The 14,491-nt window shown below is 51.5% G+C and overlaps 1 protein-coding gene across 1 annotated transcript in view; it reads left to right on the top strand.

Moving 5' to 3' along the window:
* The window catches only part of KSR1 (kinase suppressor of ras 1), a 48,800-nt gene extending 36,152 nt beyond the window's left edge, over positions 1–12,648 (top strand). Inside the window, exons 4-20 of the mRNA XM_021533041.2 lie at positions 305–725; positions 933–937; positions 2,655–2,715; positions 3,095–3,178; positions 3,747–3,808; positions 3,917–4,023; positions 4,301–4,469; positions 5,642–5,683; positions 6,217–6,271; positions 6,953–6,998; positions 7,108–7,487; positions 7,572–7,668; positions 7,918–8,051; positions 8,454–8,585; positions 8,857–8,992; positions 9,310–9,443; positions 12,334–12,648. Of these exons, the coding sequence (XP_021388716.1) occupies positions 305–725; positions 933–937; positions 2,655–2,715; positions 3,095–3,178; positions 3,747–3,808; positions 3,917–4,023; positions 4,301–4,469; positions 5,642–5,683; positions 6,217–6,271; positions 6,953–6,998; positions 7,108–7,487; positions 7,572–7,668; positions 7,918–8,051; positions 8,454–8,585; positions 8,857–8,992; positions 9,310–9,443; positions 12,334–12,412 (2,144 nt within the window). The 3' untranslated portion in view covers positions 12,413–12,648. The remainder of the gene's footprint in view (positions 1–304; positions 726–932; positions 938–2,654; positions 2,716–3,094; positions 3,179–3,746; positions 3,809–3,916; positions 4,024–4,300; positions 4,470–5,641; positions 5,684–6,216; positions 6,272–6,952; positions 6,999–7,107; positions 7,488–7,571; positions 7,669–7,917; positions 8,052–8,453; positions 8,586–8,856; positions 8,993–9,309; positions 9,444–12,333) is intronic.
* Positions 12,649–14,491: the final 1,843 nt, after the last annotated feature.

Raw genomic sequence — 14,491 nt, 5'->3', positions numbered from 1 at the left:
GTCAAATATTTCCCATCCACACTGTATAAACCAGCCATTGCTCAGGAGTTATGGCATTCACCTCTTAGAAATAAATGGCATTTTTAAAAACCCAGGTATATGTCTCTCAAAAGATCAAATCAGGGCCTGTGCTGAGTTTTCCCAGGCTGGGGCCCTGCTGAGGCTCAGGGGAGACCATTGCCAGGGGAAATGGGCAGCACAGCCCTGCCGAGGAGCGCCGGGGGCCCGAGCAGCCCGGGCCGGCTCGGCGCGCAGTGCCCTCGTGCCTGGCCGCCACTAACGCTAACGCCGCTCCGTTGGACAGGAGGGGAGCTGCGGGACGATGTGCCGATGGCCCTCCCCGAGCGCCGGGACAGCTCCTGCTCGCAGCCGGACCCCGCCTGGTCCCCGAGCGCCGCGGCCAAGGGCAGCCAGCAGCAGCCGCGCTCCGTGTCCGCGCCCTGCGAGCCGAACCCGAGCCACGGGCCCGGTCCCTCGGCAGAGACGCTGCTGGAGCCGCTGGTGCTGCCCGCGGCCGGGGGCAGGCCCCGGACTCCGCACAGCATCACCGTCACCCCCCCGGCCACGCCGCAGCCCAAGCGCCGGCACCGCCTGAAGCCGCCGCGGACGCCGCCGCCCCCCTGCCGCAAGGTGTTCCAGCTGCTGCCCAACTTCCCCACCCTCACCAGGAGCAAGTCCCACGAGTCTCAGCTGGGCAACAGGATAGACGAAGTTCCTCCAATAAAGTAAGTTTCTTCCGCAACTGGAGCAGGGGCTCTCCCTGGCAAAGGCTGCCCTTTGTCGGCACGAAAATATTGGCAATACAGCAAGCTCGGGAGCCTGTGCAAAGCCAAAGGTGTCTGTAAACTGGACAGCACGTGCTGCTCTAGCAACGTGTGTACCTGTCACGGGAGTGAGTATCAGTGCCTAAAAGTATCTTTTCTTCTTTTTAGGTTCGGTAAGAGTCTCACACGGGTGTCTGCAGTGCCTTGCTGAGAAAGAAGAACCTGTGCTTGTCAGCTCCCTGTTGGCCATCCTTGGGCAGCCTCTGGAGGTTCTCCATGGGCCCTCCTATCCCAGAGCTTCTGTTAACTGAGCAGGAGCTTGGCCTGCCACAGAACCACAGGGTTTTACTTGGTTGCACCTGGTATTTTCTAGGATGACACAAGCAAGGCAAAGGAATACTGATGCTTCAAGGGTTAAAGTCAGGGGATGCTTATCTATGACCTCAGACAGCTGGCACAGATGCCTCTTGGTACAGGAATTTCACATCTAACCATCCAGTGGCTTTGGCTATGCATTGCCCAGTGTCTCTGCAATGAAGTTAAGACACATTCATGCAGCTTTCTGAGGAAGCTGCAGCATGTGCTGGAGTGTGGGGTGTTCCCTCTGTGCTGAGGAGTCTGTTCATGTGGGTGATGGCTGGCAGGAGCAGGGCTGGGCTTCTCCAGGGCCACTGGGAGTTCTAGCCATCCTGAGGTGTCCCAGACACAACCTGTAACCCTTGGAAGCTAATGGGGAGAGACTGGAGCAGCTTGGAAAGTGTCCAAAAGTGTCTGAGTATTAAACGCAAGTATGAAAGTTCAAGCACTGCACCTATAGCTGATGCCCTTTAAAACAAAAATCTCAGGAATTCCTTTCAGAAACAGAAAGATTGTAAAATGAAAATGCCAGCAGAAATCTGAGCATTTCCCTGGGGAGAGTGAGATAATTCGTGCGATAAATGAAAAAGGCATTAGAATAAACTCAAACAGAAATTAAGGATTTTGATGCTCCTCTTATATAGATGTGTTGGCTGAGATGAAGTGTCTGCTGTGGGCTCTGGTGAGTCCCGGACAATCCCAGACTGGTTGATACCCATTCAGTGAGGGCTTAACCATCTGACCGATGTTAACAGCCTTCTTTACTGCTGTGCTGGGATTGTTTGGGTGGCCACGCTGGGCCAGCAGCATTCCTTGGAAAAGCAGCTAGCCATTCCAGACTTTTCCAAGAGGCTGAGGATCACAGATGCCTTTAGGAGCTCCCTGGACTAATGATAAAAAAGATTATGGTGCCATCTATGGTCAAGTGAGGAGGCTGGCTCTGAGCCAGCCCTGCTGCTGTGCTGATGCAGCAAACTTGCACATTGGGGTTTGCCTCAGCTGTGCAATATTTCTGAAATATGTCAGAAGTCTGAGCGTTGGAGAATTTTCAGGAAGTTATGTGCTCTAACCACTGGCATGCTGGTTTGGCATTTGGAAGTCTAGATCTCCCTTTCTGCACGTAGCAGAAAGTTAAGTGAGCTCACATGTATGTTTTTATTCTTCTGGGTCATGCTGGCCCTGTCTAGAAAATTTTCAGTGAAATAGAATATTCTGAAATATACTGACACTGCAGGAAAACTTGGTGATGGTATTTGTGGTAAACCAATTGGGAGTAACCCAGTTAGGAGTAAAATCTGACTTTCCCCTTTAAGACTGGCTTAGACCTGATCAGATGGACTTCTGTAATCCCTAAATGTAAAACATCACGATTTATCCAATCATATGGAAACAAATACAAGAGCAAGTTCACAGGGGGCAAATCAGTCTGATCTGTGTTCCTGTGACACCTCATGCTGGAGGTGCTGACCTGGAGCACTGACTGCTCAGTTTCTGTGCAGTGTTTCCCTAAACCCTCCTCTTGTTCTCCACCAGAGCTCTCCCAGGGATCCCCCCAGATGGTACGAAGAGACTTTGGCCTCGCTGTGACTCACAGGTGAGCAGCCACGGACTGGGTCTGGCTGTAATTCACAGGTGAGCAGCCAGGGACTGGTCTGGCTGTAAACAGCCAGGGACTGGGTCTGGCTGTAATTCACAGGTGAGCAGCCAGGGACTGGTCTGGCTGTAAACAGCCAGGGACTGGGTCTGGCTGTAGCTCACAGGTGAGCAGCCAGGGACTGGGTCTGGCTGTAATTCACAGGTGAGCAGCCCAGGGGCACAGCCCAGCAGCCCAGGCAGGGCTGTGGTGGCACAGGGCTCTGAGATGGGTTTGGAGTCGGTTTGGGTGTCTCAGTTGTCAAGTTCAGCTACCTACAAATGTCCATTTCCCCTCAGACACCAGCTAATGTCAGTTTTCCCTCTCTTGTCTCTGTTAGGTTCTCTACAAAGTCCTGGTTATCTCAGATTTGCCAGGTGTGCCAGAAAAGCATGATGTTCGGGGTGAAGTGTAAGTACTGCAGGTGAGCACACAGGGACAGTCTCCGTCAGAACAGCCTGGAGTGGACTCACCACAGCCTGCAGTAACTCATGTCTCTTGATGTGATGCACTTTTGGCAGTGGCATCATTTTTTCAGTCCTTCTGGCCTGGCAGAGATGCTCTGGCACAACTCACCCTTGAAGCTGGCAGCCTGACACATGAATGAACCAAATTTGTTTCCCTGCCACAGGCTTCCTACCTCATCCTGGGCAAATCTTCTAGTGGAAGCTGAATCCCTAAATAACAGCCAGGATATTAATTTTTGCTTCTCTCTCAGGCTTGTTAGTCCAGAGGACTGAGATTTTACTACTTCATGGTTGCTGGCTGAGAGTCAGTGAAAGTAACTCTGTTAAAAATAAACCAGATGCTAAGATACGTTTGTGGTTTCATTAGCCTAAATAATAGAATTCCCTATACAAATGCCTGCTGCTCTGGGGCTGAGCATTCCAGAACTCCTTCTGAGATTAGCATAAGAATTACAAATTAAGGGTAGGCTTCCTCTTTCTGGGAAAGAACAAGTTGCTATTTAACATGTAATGGTTATCTTTCAGATTAAAATGTCACAACAAATGTACTAAAGAGGCACCTGCTTGTAGAATATCCTTCCTTCCCAGTAAGTAATTTTCTATAAATTCTTGGCATTTCAATATAATTGATGGTATGGAAAGAATAAAAAGTCTCATTAAAGCTGTTTTTCTCCCTTCTCCAACCTGTTTTTCAGTAACAAAAATAAGAAGAACAGAGTCTGTCCCATCTGATATCAATAATCCAGTAGACAGACCCACAGAACCCCAGTTTGGAACTCTCCCCAAAGCACTAACTAAAAAGGTACGAGGTGGCTGAAGCATGTCCAGAGTCCCTGGGGAGCTGCAACAGGGAGAGGTTGGATCTCACTGGTTGGAGTGGGAGCTTTCACTTTGCAAGACTTGGATATGAGACATTTTCTCCCTGTAAAACAGGGGTTGCCCAGAGCTCCAGGTGTTTATTCAGAAAAGCAATGCCACAATCAAGCCTGGGAACAAGTTCCCTCTATCTTTTGTCCAGCAGACACTGAGGGGAGCTCCTCTTTCTTGTTCTCTCACAAGTGTCTTTCTCTGCTTTGCAGGAGCATCCACCAGCAATAAACCCCCTGGACTCCAGCAGTAATCCTTCTTCTACAACCTCATCCACTCCATCTTCTCCAGCACCTTTCCAGTCTTCCAACCCTCCCAGTGCGACGCCGCCCCCAAACCCGTCCCCCATGGGCCCGAGGGACGGGCGGTTCAACTTCCCAGGTACACTCCTGGCAGCAGACTCTGCAAGGAGAGGCTGACCAGCAATGCACAGACAGCTGTAGGTTCCTGAATACATGGTTGTGCCTTAAGCAAGGTGTAAAAGGGTATCTTATTATCTGATAAAATTAAAATGTCTTTCTTACAAATTTTTAAAGGGTATCAGCAAGATATCTTTGCAGGAAACTGATTATTGAGGAACATTTCTCCTTTTCCTTTTTGGAAAAGGACCGAAGAAAAAAGCTGTTTTTTCTCCTTCTTTCCCCTTTGTGCTGTACAGTGCATGCTGCCTGCAATGTGTGCTCACCAGGGGCTTTCAGTCAGGAGGGAGGTACTTGATGGAGCAGGCTGTAAAAATGAGAACTGGAATGAATTACTTCACCAGACCCTTCCAAAATATAACCCACAATCAACACCGATTTTTAAACCACTATCAAGCAGGACTGGTGGAGAGTTTACCCTTCATGCCCTATGGATTGAGAGCAGTTTTGGTGTGCAGCTTTAACCAGAGCTGAGAGGGGCAAGTATCTCTGACAAGGGCAAAGATCTAAACAGTGAGAATAAATGTAATTCCTTTGACCTGAAGTCACATGGTGCTTAGTAGCTACTACATCTGGCCTTCAACATTGCTGAATTTTGTATCAGCTTCTGACCTGTGAATTTAAGTTGTAGTTTGAGCCTGCTGAAAAGGACCAGAGGCAGTTCAGTGTAAGGATTCCACTGCAGCTACTTTGCATCGGGACAAAGTGCTCAGATTCACTGAAAAAATAAAAAAGGTGGATGGTTCTTCAGCTTCTGTGGGGGCACCTCTGCAAAGCTGAGACATGAGAGCACATCACACCTGATGTGGGCCTGCCTTGTGCATTCCTGGGCTCTCCCTTTGCTCCTGCCAAGTATGGTGTTTGCTCACCAGGCTGTCTGAGAGAGGTAGCACAGCTTGTGTTTGATACCTGTCATGTGTCAGGGCCTCCCAAAATGCATGTGCTGAAATTCCCCCAGCAGGCTGATAATGCACTAATCTGTTCCCAGCAGTGACCTGGGACTAATTCATTGAATGCATATGAGGCACTCACTGATGATCCTCTAACTTGTTTGTGTTGTTCTTTTTTTTTTTTCTCCTGGTGTTTTTTTTTTTTTGCTGTTCCTTTTTTACAAAACCCCAATTAATTAAAAAGCTGCCTACTACCTTCAGCATAGACAACAGTTTATCTTCCCAGGTGAGTTGATTGTTTTAATTCTACTAACCAACGTCTACTGCCAAAACATAACTTGCTTGTAAACCTCTGCATCCTGCCCAAGAACAATCATTCTGCTTTAAAAAGCCTGTCTAAAACAATCCAGACTTTCTCTTATTTCAGTGTGTACTCAGGCCTCTCTCCCCTAATCTGAGGTACTAATGTGACTTATGTATTGAGATGGAACTTTGAATATTTAGCTACAGAAAATCCGTTTCCTGCTGTGGATTCTATTCACATCCTCCTTTGAAAAGTTCCACTATTATGGCTTCGTGCCTAGTCAAAAGGACTTTAGAGATAGGTGGGGTAAATGGAAGACGACTGGGCTCAGCCAATATGCAGGCATAGGAGAGATGAGCAGAGTTTTAAATCAGTAAAAGTATAAAATCACTTTGTCTGTGGTTGAGTTTTTAGTTCCTAAATAAGAAGAAAATAGTTGCTATTGCAGTGTTAAAACTTTCAGTCTATAGGAGATTGAAGTAGAAGTTGTACCATAACTGTTTCTGCTTTCCCAGAAATTCCCAGTCCTGCACAAACAGCACAGCTTCCAGAAACTGCTGCAGACACTAAGTAAGTATAGTTTTAAATCCATTCATTTTCACAGCTTTTACCTGGTAATCCTCAAGTCAGCCCAGAAGTACTGTGTTATGGCCAAAACCAGATTTAACACCTGAGAATTCCCAGGGTAACTTTAGTCAGTGAGGGTGATACTGGTATTGCCAGCTTTATAAAGCTGGATATGACACTTAACTCTAAATGGCACACTAAGGAGTCCAAGCCTTTAATATCTAGTCCTGGTTGTATGAAGGGTCAGATGAAGCAGAATTTGGAGTTCTGTCACTTGAAGGGCACAGCACACTAGCACACTGAGCTGCAAGCAAACAGCTCTTTCAGGATCCCAATTGCAGGGCATGGAAAAGCTTCCAGCCTGCATTGCCAGCTGCTCCACTGCAGGTGTTTCAGGGGTAGGAATGGGAGCATCTATTCCTGGAACACAGTGTAGTAACAGAGCCATGCCACTGCCAAATCAATTCCTGCCACTTAATTATCAAGACTTACTTCTAAGTCTTTGTCCCTCATTTGCCAAAGTGAGCTTAGAGTCCTTCTCTTTTCCATGGAGCGGGAGCTGTATCTTCTCTGACCTCTGTAACTGTCAGGATCTGTTCTGCATTGGCTGCTTCTGCTCCCTGAGGGCAGCAGAGGCCCCCATTGCAGCGATGTCAGACGTTGTTTTCACTGCTTCTGTTGCAGCGCTGCCCAGCAGCCGGGCGCGGGCCGAGGCGCACGGGAAGCACAGGTGGGTTTGCTGGTTTGGCCCGCTGGTCTCTGGAGCAGCTGTGCTGCTGGGCTGCTCTGCCACCCCGAGGGACTGCGAGCACGCCTTTCCCTCCCCTTGCTGTGCACAGGTGGAGGAACCAGAGGCCAGTAAGTCAGAGCCCGAGGACGATGAGGACGAGGTGGAAGATTTGCCCAACCGGCGGCCGCACCTGCAGGGGATGATCTACCGCAAACCCAGCCAGACCAGCGTGTACCTGCAGGAGTGGGACATCCCCTTCGAGCAGATCCAGCTGGGGGACCCCATCGGCCAGGGCCGCTGGGGCAAGGTCTACAAGGGCAAGTGGCATGGGGAGGTGGCCATCAGGCTGCTGGAGATCGACGGCAACAACCAGGATCATCTCAAGCTTTTCAAGAAGGAGGTGATGAACTACAGGCAGACCCGGCATGAGAACGTGGTGCTGTTCATGGGAGCCTGCATGAACCCCCCTCACTTAGCAATCATTACCAGGTGAGAGAGAGATCTTTCTATTAGCTCTACTAGATATGTATTGTAGAGTTAGCTAGTGTTCTCATATATAAACATTTCCTGTAGCTTCTGCAAAGGAAGGACGCTGCACTCCTTTGTGAGGGACCCCAAGATCTCCCTGGACATCAACAAAACCAGGCAGATAGCACAGGAGATCATTAAGGTAAGGGCTTCTTATGCCAAGGGGGCCACTGGGTAGGGCCTCAGCCAGAGCTCAGAGCTGCACATGGGACTGGGAGCTGCTCCCTCAGCCTCTCCCTACACCTTCCTGCACAAGTCCCACAGGGGCCCTGCCCCCAGTTACTACTAATCCTTGACACTGGAGTTAAGAAGGGGAAATGTGTTAGAGAGGAGAGTATGCTTGGAAATAATAAAACCCCAAAAACATTTCCATCTCTGCTGTGTTTCCCAGGGCATGGGGTATCTCCACGCAAAGGGGATTGTACATAAGGATCTGAAATCCAAAAATGTCTTCTATGACAATGGGAAAGTTGTGATCACTGACTTTGGATTATTTGGAATTTCGGGCGTGGTTCAGGAAGGAAGGTAAGTGGAGGTTTCAGTGCTTGGTTCCACATCTGGAATGACAAATGGTCAAATAGGGAAACGTTTCCTGCAGCGCACAAGAAGCATCCATGGTTTAGTACACACTTAGTTTGCACTGTGCATGTTTGCTTTGTTTTCCTTCTGAGCAGAGTTCTTCCTACAGTTGCAGTAACACAGCTAGAGAGTTTGGATTAAGACTCGGAGCACAGAACAAACAGACCTTAAGCCCAGGAAGGAGCTGTGGGTGTCAGGCTGACATGTGCCTATTTGTTAACATGGCAAGAAAATTAGAAACAAAACATCAGCAAAAACATTGGAGTAAATAAAGCCAAAGCATCAGGTGCAGCACAGATATGGCCTCCACACCAATGTTCTAGTCCTGCTTCTTTCTTTTGGACTCAGGAGGGAGAATGAACTGAAGCTGCCTCATGACTGGTTGTGCTACCTGGCCCCTGAGATTGTCCGTGAGATGGCCCCAGGGAAAGATGAAGACAAGCTGCCTTTCTCCAAAGCTGCAGATATCTATGCCTTTGGGTAAGAAAGGAACACCCAGGAGTACCATGAGAGCTTGCTAAGTGAGACTGGCTACTGGTCTAAGCCTTCCAGTCAGTGTTCCCCTTCTCTCAGACTCAGGATTCCAGCTGGGACACATTTTCCTCACCTATTCCAAAAGTCATGGCTGGAAGGGGTTTGCTGCACAGCCTTGGGCATCTGCCAGAGCTCAGCTGAAGCAGCTGGGACAGTGCCAGCATTGGGTACTTTGCCAGGAGCAGGCAGAGGCCTGACACATCTGTTGGTATTGCAGGACCGTGTGGTACGAGCTCCAGGCACGGGAGTGGCCGTTCAGGACCCAGCCTGCAGAGGCTCTCATCTGGCAGATCGGCAGCGGCGAGGGAGTCAGACAAGTCCTTGCCACTGTCAGCCTGGGCAAAGAGGTCAATGTGAGTACCTCAGCTGCAGGAGTCCCTCAGCTGTTTGTCAGGGAGAGCGGGGCGCTTCAAGAGAGTTACTATATTCATAACTCGAAACAGAAAGGGCAGGACAGAGAAGAGAGTGGGAGACCAGGTTAAGCCTGTGCCCATAACTGTGGTGCAGGAATGAACATCCCCAGCACGGGACACTCTTGGGTTCTGACAGTGTCCAGGCCCTCTGTGAGCAGTGTCTGCCTGGCCGCACACACATCCCAGAGCTCAGACACTTTTCTGGTTTGCGCATTGACCCATGAGCAGAGATAATGAACCACCACTGTCCTCTGCAGGAAATCCTCTCGGCCTGCTGGGCCTTTGACCTCAGCGAGCGGCCCAGCTTCACTGTCCTCATGGAAATGCTTGAAAAACTGCCAAAACTGAACCGCCGGCTCTCCCACCCAGGGCACTTCTGGAAGTCTGCTGAGTGAGTACCTGCTGCTGGTCACAACACTGATGCCATGAAATTTGCTAACTGATCATTTCTGACCTTTATTTGCTTTCCTGGGGCTGTCAGACCTGACAGGGTGGGAGCACTGCTCCTCTGCTTCTCTAGTTCCTGGGAAATGATGTGTCTAAGCCATGAGCCTCAGACAGTTCATTTCCTACCTTACCACATTCACCTCCCTCCAGCAGCTGACTGATCCCCCTGTTTGGTGTCAGAGAATATCCACAACAGCATTGGGAAGGGTCCACACTGACCCCAAGCTGGTTGGAACTTCCTCTGTGCTGGTAATGGCAAAGGAGGGACCCAAGAACAGGGCACTGTTTCCCTCTGGAGTGGTTCAGACTGCATGGGTTTGAGGCCACAGATATATCTGTGCCCAGTGCCCATTCACCATGTCCTTGGCTCAGTGTTTCTTTTCATCTCCTGAACTGCTCATATTTACTTTCTCTTTGTTCTGATTTTAACCCATCCCTTCCCTTCCTATAATCCTTCACCCTCTTCCTGCAACACCTGATCAGAACCACCCAAACTCTTGATACAGGAACTGTTGTGGCAGTTTAGTCTAGGCTGGGTGTGGGGGCTTTGGAGTTTTGGTTGAAAATTCTGCCACTTCTCCTGTGCAAATTCCCCCCCATTTGTACTGGATCCTTGACACACCAGTGATGTCCAACAACTTTAAACTGGCAGAGAGCTTCTCCCAGACTCTGGCCTCACCTTCACAAAAAGAACATGCACTGAGCAGTGGAGCTCTCCCCCTCCTCACCAGATCCTTTCACAGCACTGCACTAACCCCTGCTGCAGCCTGGTCGAAGCTGTACAGTGTGTAGTTCTCAAGGGCTTGCTTTAAATAACAGAAAACTAACTCTCATGGTGTCTTTTTCCCTTCCCTCTCGTATTTCTTTGTAGGTTGTAGCTACTGGTGCAATAACGGGCTCCACCTTGCATGCTTCCATGTGTCGTATCCTAACTGGCAACTTGGACAATCACCTTCCATTAAAAAAGCCAAAACAAACCACGAAATTAACCCATGGACATAATCAACACTTTATCCGAGTTCTTCTCGCTGCCTTTCGCTTGGTGTGGGCTGTAGCTTCAATAACCACTCCTGTCTGCGGGACCTTCCTGGCTAACACGGCTGCTCTGCCCCGGGGCGCCCAGCAGCTGCGACTCCTCGGGACGGGCGCGGGGACCCGCTCTGACTGACCAGGTGCACACCCAGGCAGGGCCGGCTGTCCCGAGTGCAGCTCCGGGCTGTCCCGCCTGCAGCTCAGGGTTGTCCCGCCTGCAGCTCCGGGCTGTCCCGCCTGCAGCTCCGGGCTGTCCCGAGTGCAGCTCCGGGCTGTCCCGCCTGCAGCTCCGGGCTGTCCCGCCTGCAGCTCCGGGCTGTCCCACCTGCAGCTCCGGGCTGTCCCGCCTGCAGCTCCGGGCTGTCCCGAGTGCAGCTCCGGGCTGTCCCGCCTGCAGCTCCGGGCTGTCCCGCCTGCAGCTCCGGGCTGTCCCACCTGCAGCTCCGGGCTGTCCCGCCTGCAGCTCCGGGCTGTCCCGAGTGCTGCTCCGGGCTGTCCCGAGTGCTGCTCCGGGCTGTCCCGCCTGCAGCTCCGGGCTGTCCCGAGTGCTGCTCCGGGCTGTCCCGAGTGCTGCTCCGGGCTGTCCCGCCTGCAGCTCCGGGCTGTCCCGCCTGCAGCTCCGGGCTGTCCCGCCTGCAGCTCCGGGCTGTCCCGAGTGCAGCTCCGGGCTGTCCCGCCTGCAGCTCCGGGCTGTCCTGAGTGCTGCGTGTCCTGCAGGGCCCGCAGCCCCTCCGGGGCCGAGTCCCAGTGCTGGAGCTCTGTGGCTGCGGTGGACAGGGACACTGCCACAGCACTGGCGCTGCAAACCAGCAGGGGCTGAGGCCAGGCCGGGTCTCCCTCAGGCACAGAGCCAGCACTGGAGCCAGGGTCAGTTCTGAGTGGAAAGAAGGATGGGCCTTGCTCTGCTTGGAGCAGCTGAGGGGCCTTTGCCCACTGAGAACCAGGCTGGGCAGTGTCTGGGGCAGTGTCCAGAGCAGGCCCACGTGGGTCAGCTGGGATCAGCTACAAAGCCGTGTAAAAGAGGAGGAAAGCAAGAGCACCCTTCAGCTCCTCCCCTTGCAGATCCAGAGCTTGGAATGGTATGGTTTGCTTCTGTTTACATCCCTGGTCAGCAGAAGGACTCAGTGTGCACCCTTGGCAGAGTCACAGCTACCACAGCAAACATGTGCCTTCTAGAAAAGGTCTTTTTTCACTGGTTCAGAGGGGAGAGGACAGGGACAGAGGAGAGCACACACCAAGGGGGTTTCTGCTGTCTGAGGACAAGCTCCCACATCATTCCCTGAGCCTCCTAAGAAAAGCTCTGAGCTGAAAGTGCTTCTGGCTCTGCCAGCAGTGTGAGAGCAAGGGGAGAGACCCCTTTATATGTCTGTAGAGCCTGGAGAGGAGCAAATGGTTTTGGGTTTGTTCTGTTGGGGTTTCTTAACCTGTTCATGTACCTTGTCAAAACTCCCCTTTCTCTTACAATGAAATTTCTGTCAGTTTTTCCTTCCCTTCTACTTCAAGAGAAGCAAGTGCCCACTGAAAACCAGTGTCAGGCTTCTACCCATGGTAGAGACCTGGGAGAACTTCCTGCTCCTCCCCCTTGGGCAAATCAGATTGTGCAGTTTCTCCCCACTGATAAGGTTTGAATGAATAACATCATGTGTTTGCCGCTGAATTACTTGGGCATCTCTTGGGTGAGCTGAAGTGATGCGAGAGCAGAACCAAGCTCATTTCAGCTCCTGTGGTAGGGCGGTAGCTTTGTAAATGAATCATCAGTAACTGTTTCCCCTCCCTTCTCCTCTCCCTCCCACTCTCTGCAGCATTAACAGTAGCAAAGTTGTCCTGCGTTTTGAAAGATTTGGCTTGGGAATCCTGGAACCGAGTAACCCAAAGCTGTAGCCCGGTGTCAGTGTGACCGTGCTGGCTGCCTGCTCCCACGAGCACCAGAGACCCTCCCTGGCTGCCCGCGCCGAGGCTGGTGCGGCCCCACTGAAGACCATCAGCTCAGCCCCGTGTCCTGCCTGAGCACCAGCAGCTATTTAAACAATGTTTACATGATACTTTTGTGTGAACTCTATTTTTTTAAACATAATAAACAGTGAATCAAGTTGAACTACAGCCATTCTCAAATAGCACTGAGAAAGAGCTGAGCTGTTCCTGGTTGCTCCTTGTGTCCGTGGTCAGTAGGAGCCACTCTGCCCTCAGAGCGGGGTCCCCTGGCCGTGGCACAGTGACGTGGCTCCTGTGAGGTGTTTGCCTTCCAGAGGCCAGCTCTCTCCTGAAGGCAGAGCCCAGCCTGCTGCACTGGCACTTGCCCAAACCACCCATTGTTTCAGCAGGGCTGCTCCACCTCTGGGTCTCCCTGCATTTGGCTACCAGAACAGAGCTGCTGCAGGTAGAGTGTCTGGCCATGGGAGCTGGCTCTCAGTTAATGACTCAAGTGCTCTTCTCCACAGAACTCACACTAAAACCTGCTTCCCCGTACAATCCCAGAGGAATTAAGAATTGCTGGCCTTAAAAAATAAACTCATGATTTGTCCACAGCTTTGCATAGGGACCAAATTCTTCTTTTGAAGTTCAGACATAAGTTTGAGTGCAGGGAAAGGCAAGAGAAACAGGACAAGGGAAAAGCTGTCCCTAAATAATGCATTAAACCAAGGCCTTGATGCACAGAGCTTCAGAGTCCCTGCACGCACATACACAGAGTGTTGCCACTGCCTACAGCTGGCCACGTTTGAGCTTGCAAGTTCTTTGTTTGAAAAACATAGGACCAAAGCAGTTGCTATGAGGGAAAAAAACCTTTAAGAATAACAAATCTTGTAACCAAGAAGGCAGTACCTGGGCCTGGAGGTTCTGCCTGACCCAGACACCTCAAATTTGCTTCAGAGGTTAGTTTTAAAACCAAAACCCACCCCCTCCTCCAGTGCAGTGTGGAGGTTATGGAGGTGACAGATGCAACATCCCCCTTGGAAATCAATTGCAGGCCCCATTATCAGAGGCTCCCCATTCCCCACCATCATCCCCAAGGCTCAGGGGGAGCTCCCAGATCTCTGTGAGCCGGCAAAGCACCAGCCCTCAGTTTGGCTGCCTTGTGTGAGGAACTAAGTGGCACAAAACCCAAGTTCTGCTGAGCAGAGAGCCTCGGTCATGTGTGCAAGTCTGTTGTAGCCTCTTAAAAGTGTTGACAAAGACTTTTCAAATGTGTTTCAGATGAAAAAGAGAAATGGGTTTGGCGTGGCCAGGCACTGCAGTGCTGTCCTGATCCCCTGTCTCCCTTGGGCTCTGCTGTTCTCACTACCTGTGTGTCAGCAGCCTGAAGCAGAAGTTCTTCTCCCCCAAGTGCTGCTTAATTAAGAGCAGCACAACACAAACCCAAAGCAGGGAAAAAAGGTGCTGCCCCTGGGCTGGAACCCTGTGTGGGCTTCCTGCCTGAGGGAGGGTAGGGCAGGAGCTGCTGCAGCTGCTGGATGCAGACTGGCCCTTAGCTCAGTCAGTGTCAAGGCAGCAGTGGCCTTGGGGTGCTCCTCATTCAGATTTTGGGTGCATAAAGAGGCCCTGAGAGCTGGGACACCCAGAACATTCTGTGTGGGGTCAGTGGCCCGGCTGTGCAGGGCCCTGGCTCCTTGCAAGCACAGACTGTGACCCTTGGTCCCTCCCGTGCAGGTCAGGCCCTGCGTGTGGAGCCCTTTGTGCCCTGCCTTGCCCTGGTAGGATGCTGGACACTGCGGGATGTGCCCCAGTCCTGGCACAGGGGCTTGTTCATAGTCTGCCCTTAATGAGGAGATGGGATTGGAATCCAGCCTGACCTGGCTGGTGTGTGGGACACCCATAAATTGCCCTTGAAAACAAAGCTCATTCTCTGCCCCAGTGCAGCCAGAGGAGAGCCCGGCAGTGTCTGCAGGGTGGTTTTTGTTTTGGCCAGCCAGGGGCACCCGGCTGAGCCCGGTGGGGCTCTGGGCACAGAGCCTGGGGCCACGG

This window comes from Lonchura striata, chromosome 19 (assembly GCF_050655825.1).
Source record: "Lonchura striata isolate lonStrDom1 chromosome 19, ASM5065582v1, whole genome shotgun sequence".
Classification (NCBI taxonomy): Eukaryota; Metazoa; Chordata; class Aves; order Passeriformes; family Estrildidae; genus Lonchura; species Lonchura striata.
This window is presented reverse-complemented; position numbering and strand designations above follow the sequence as displayed.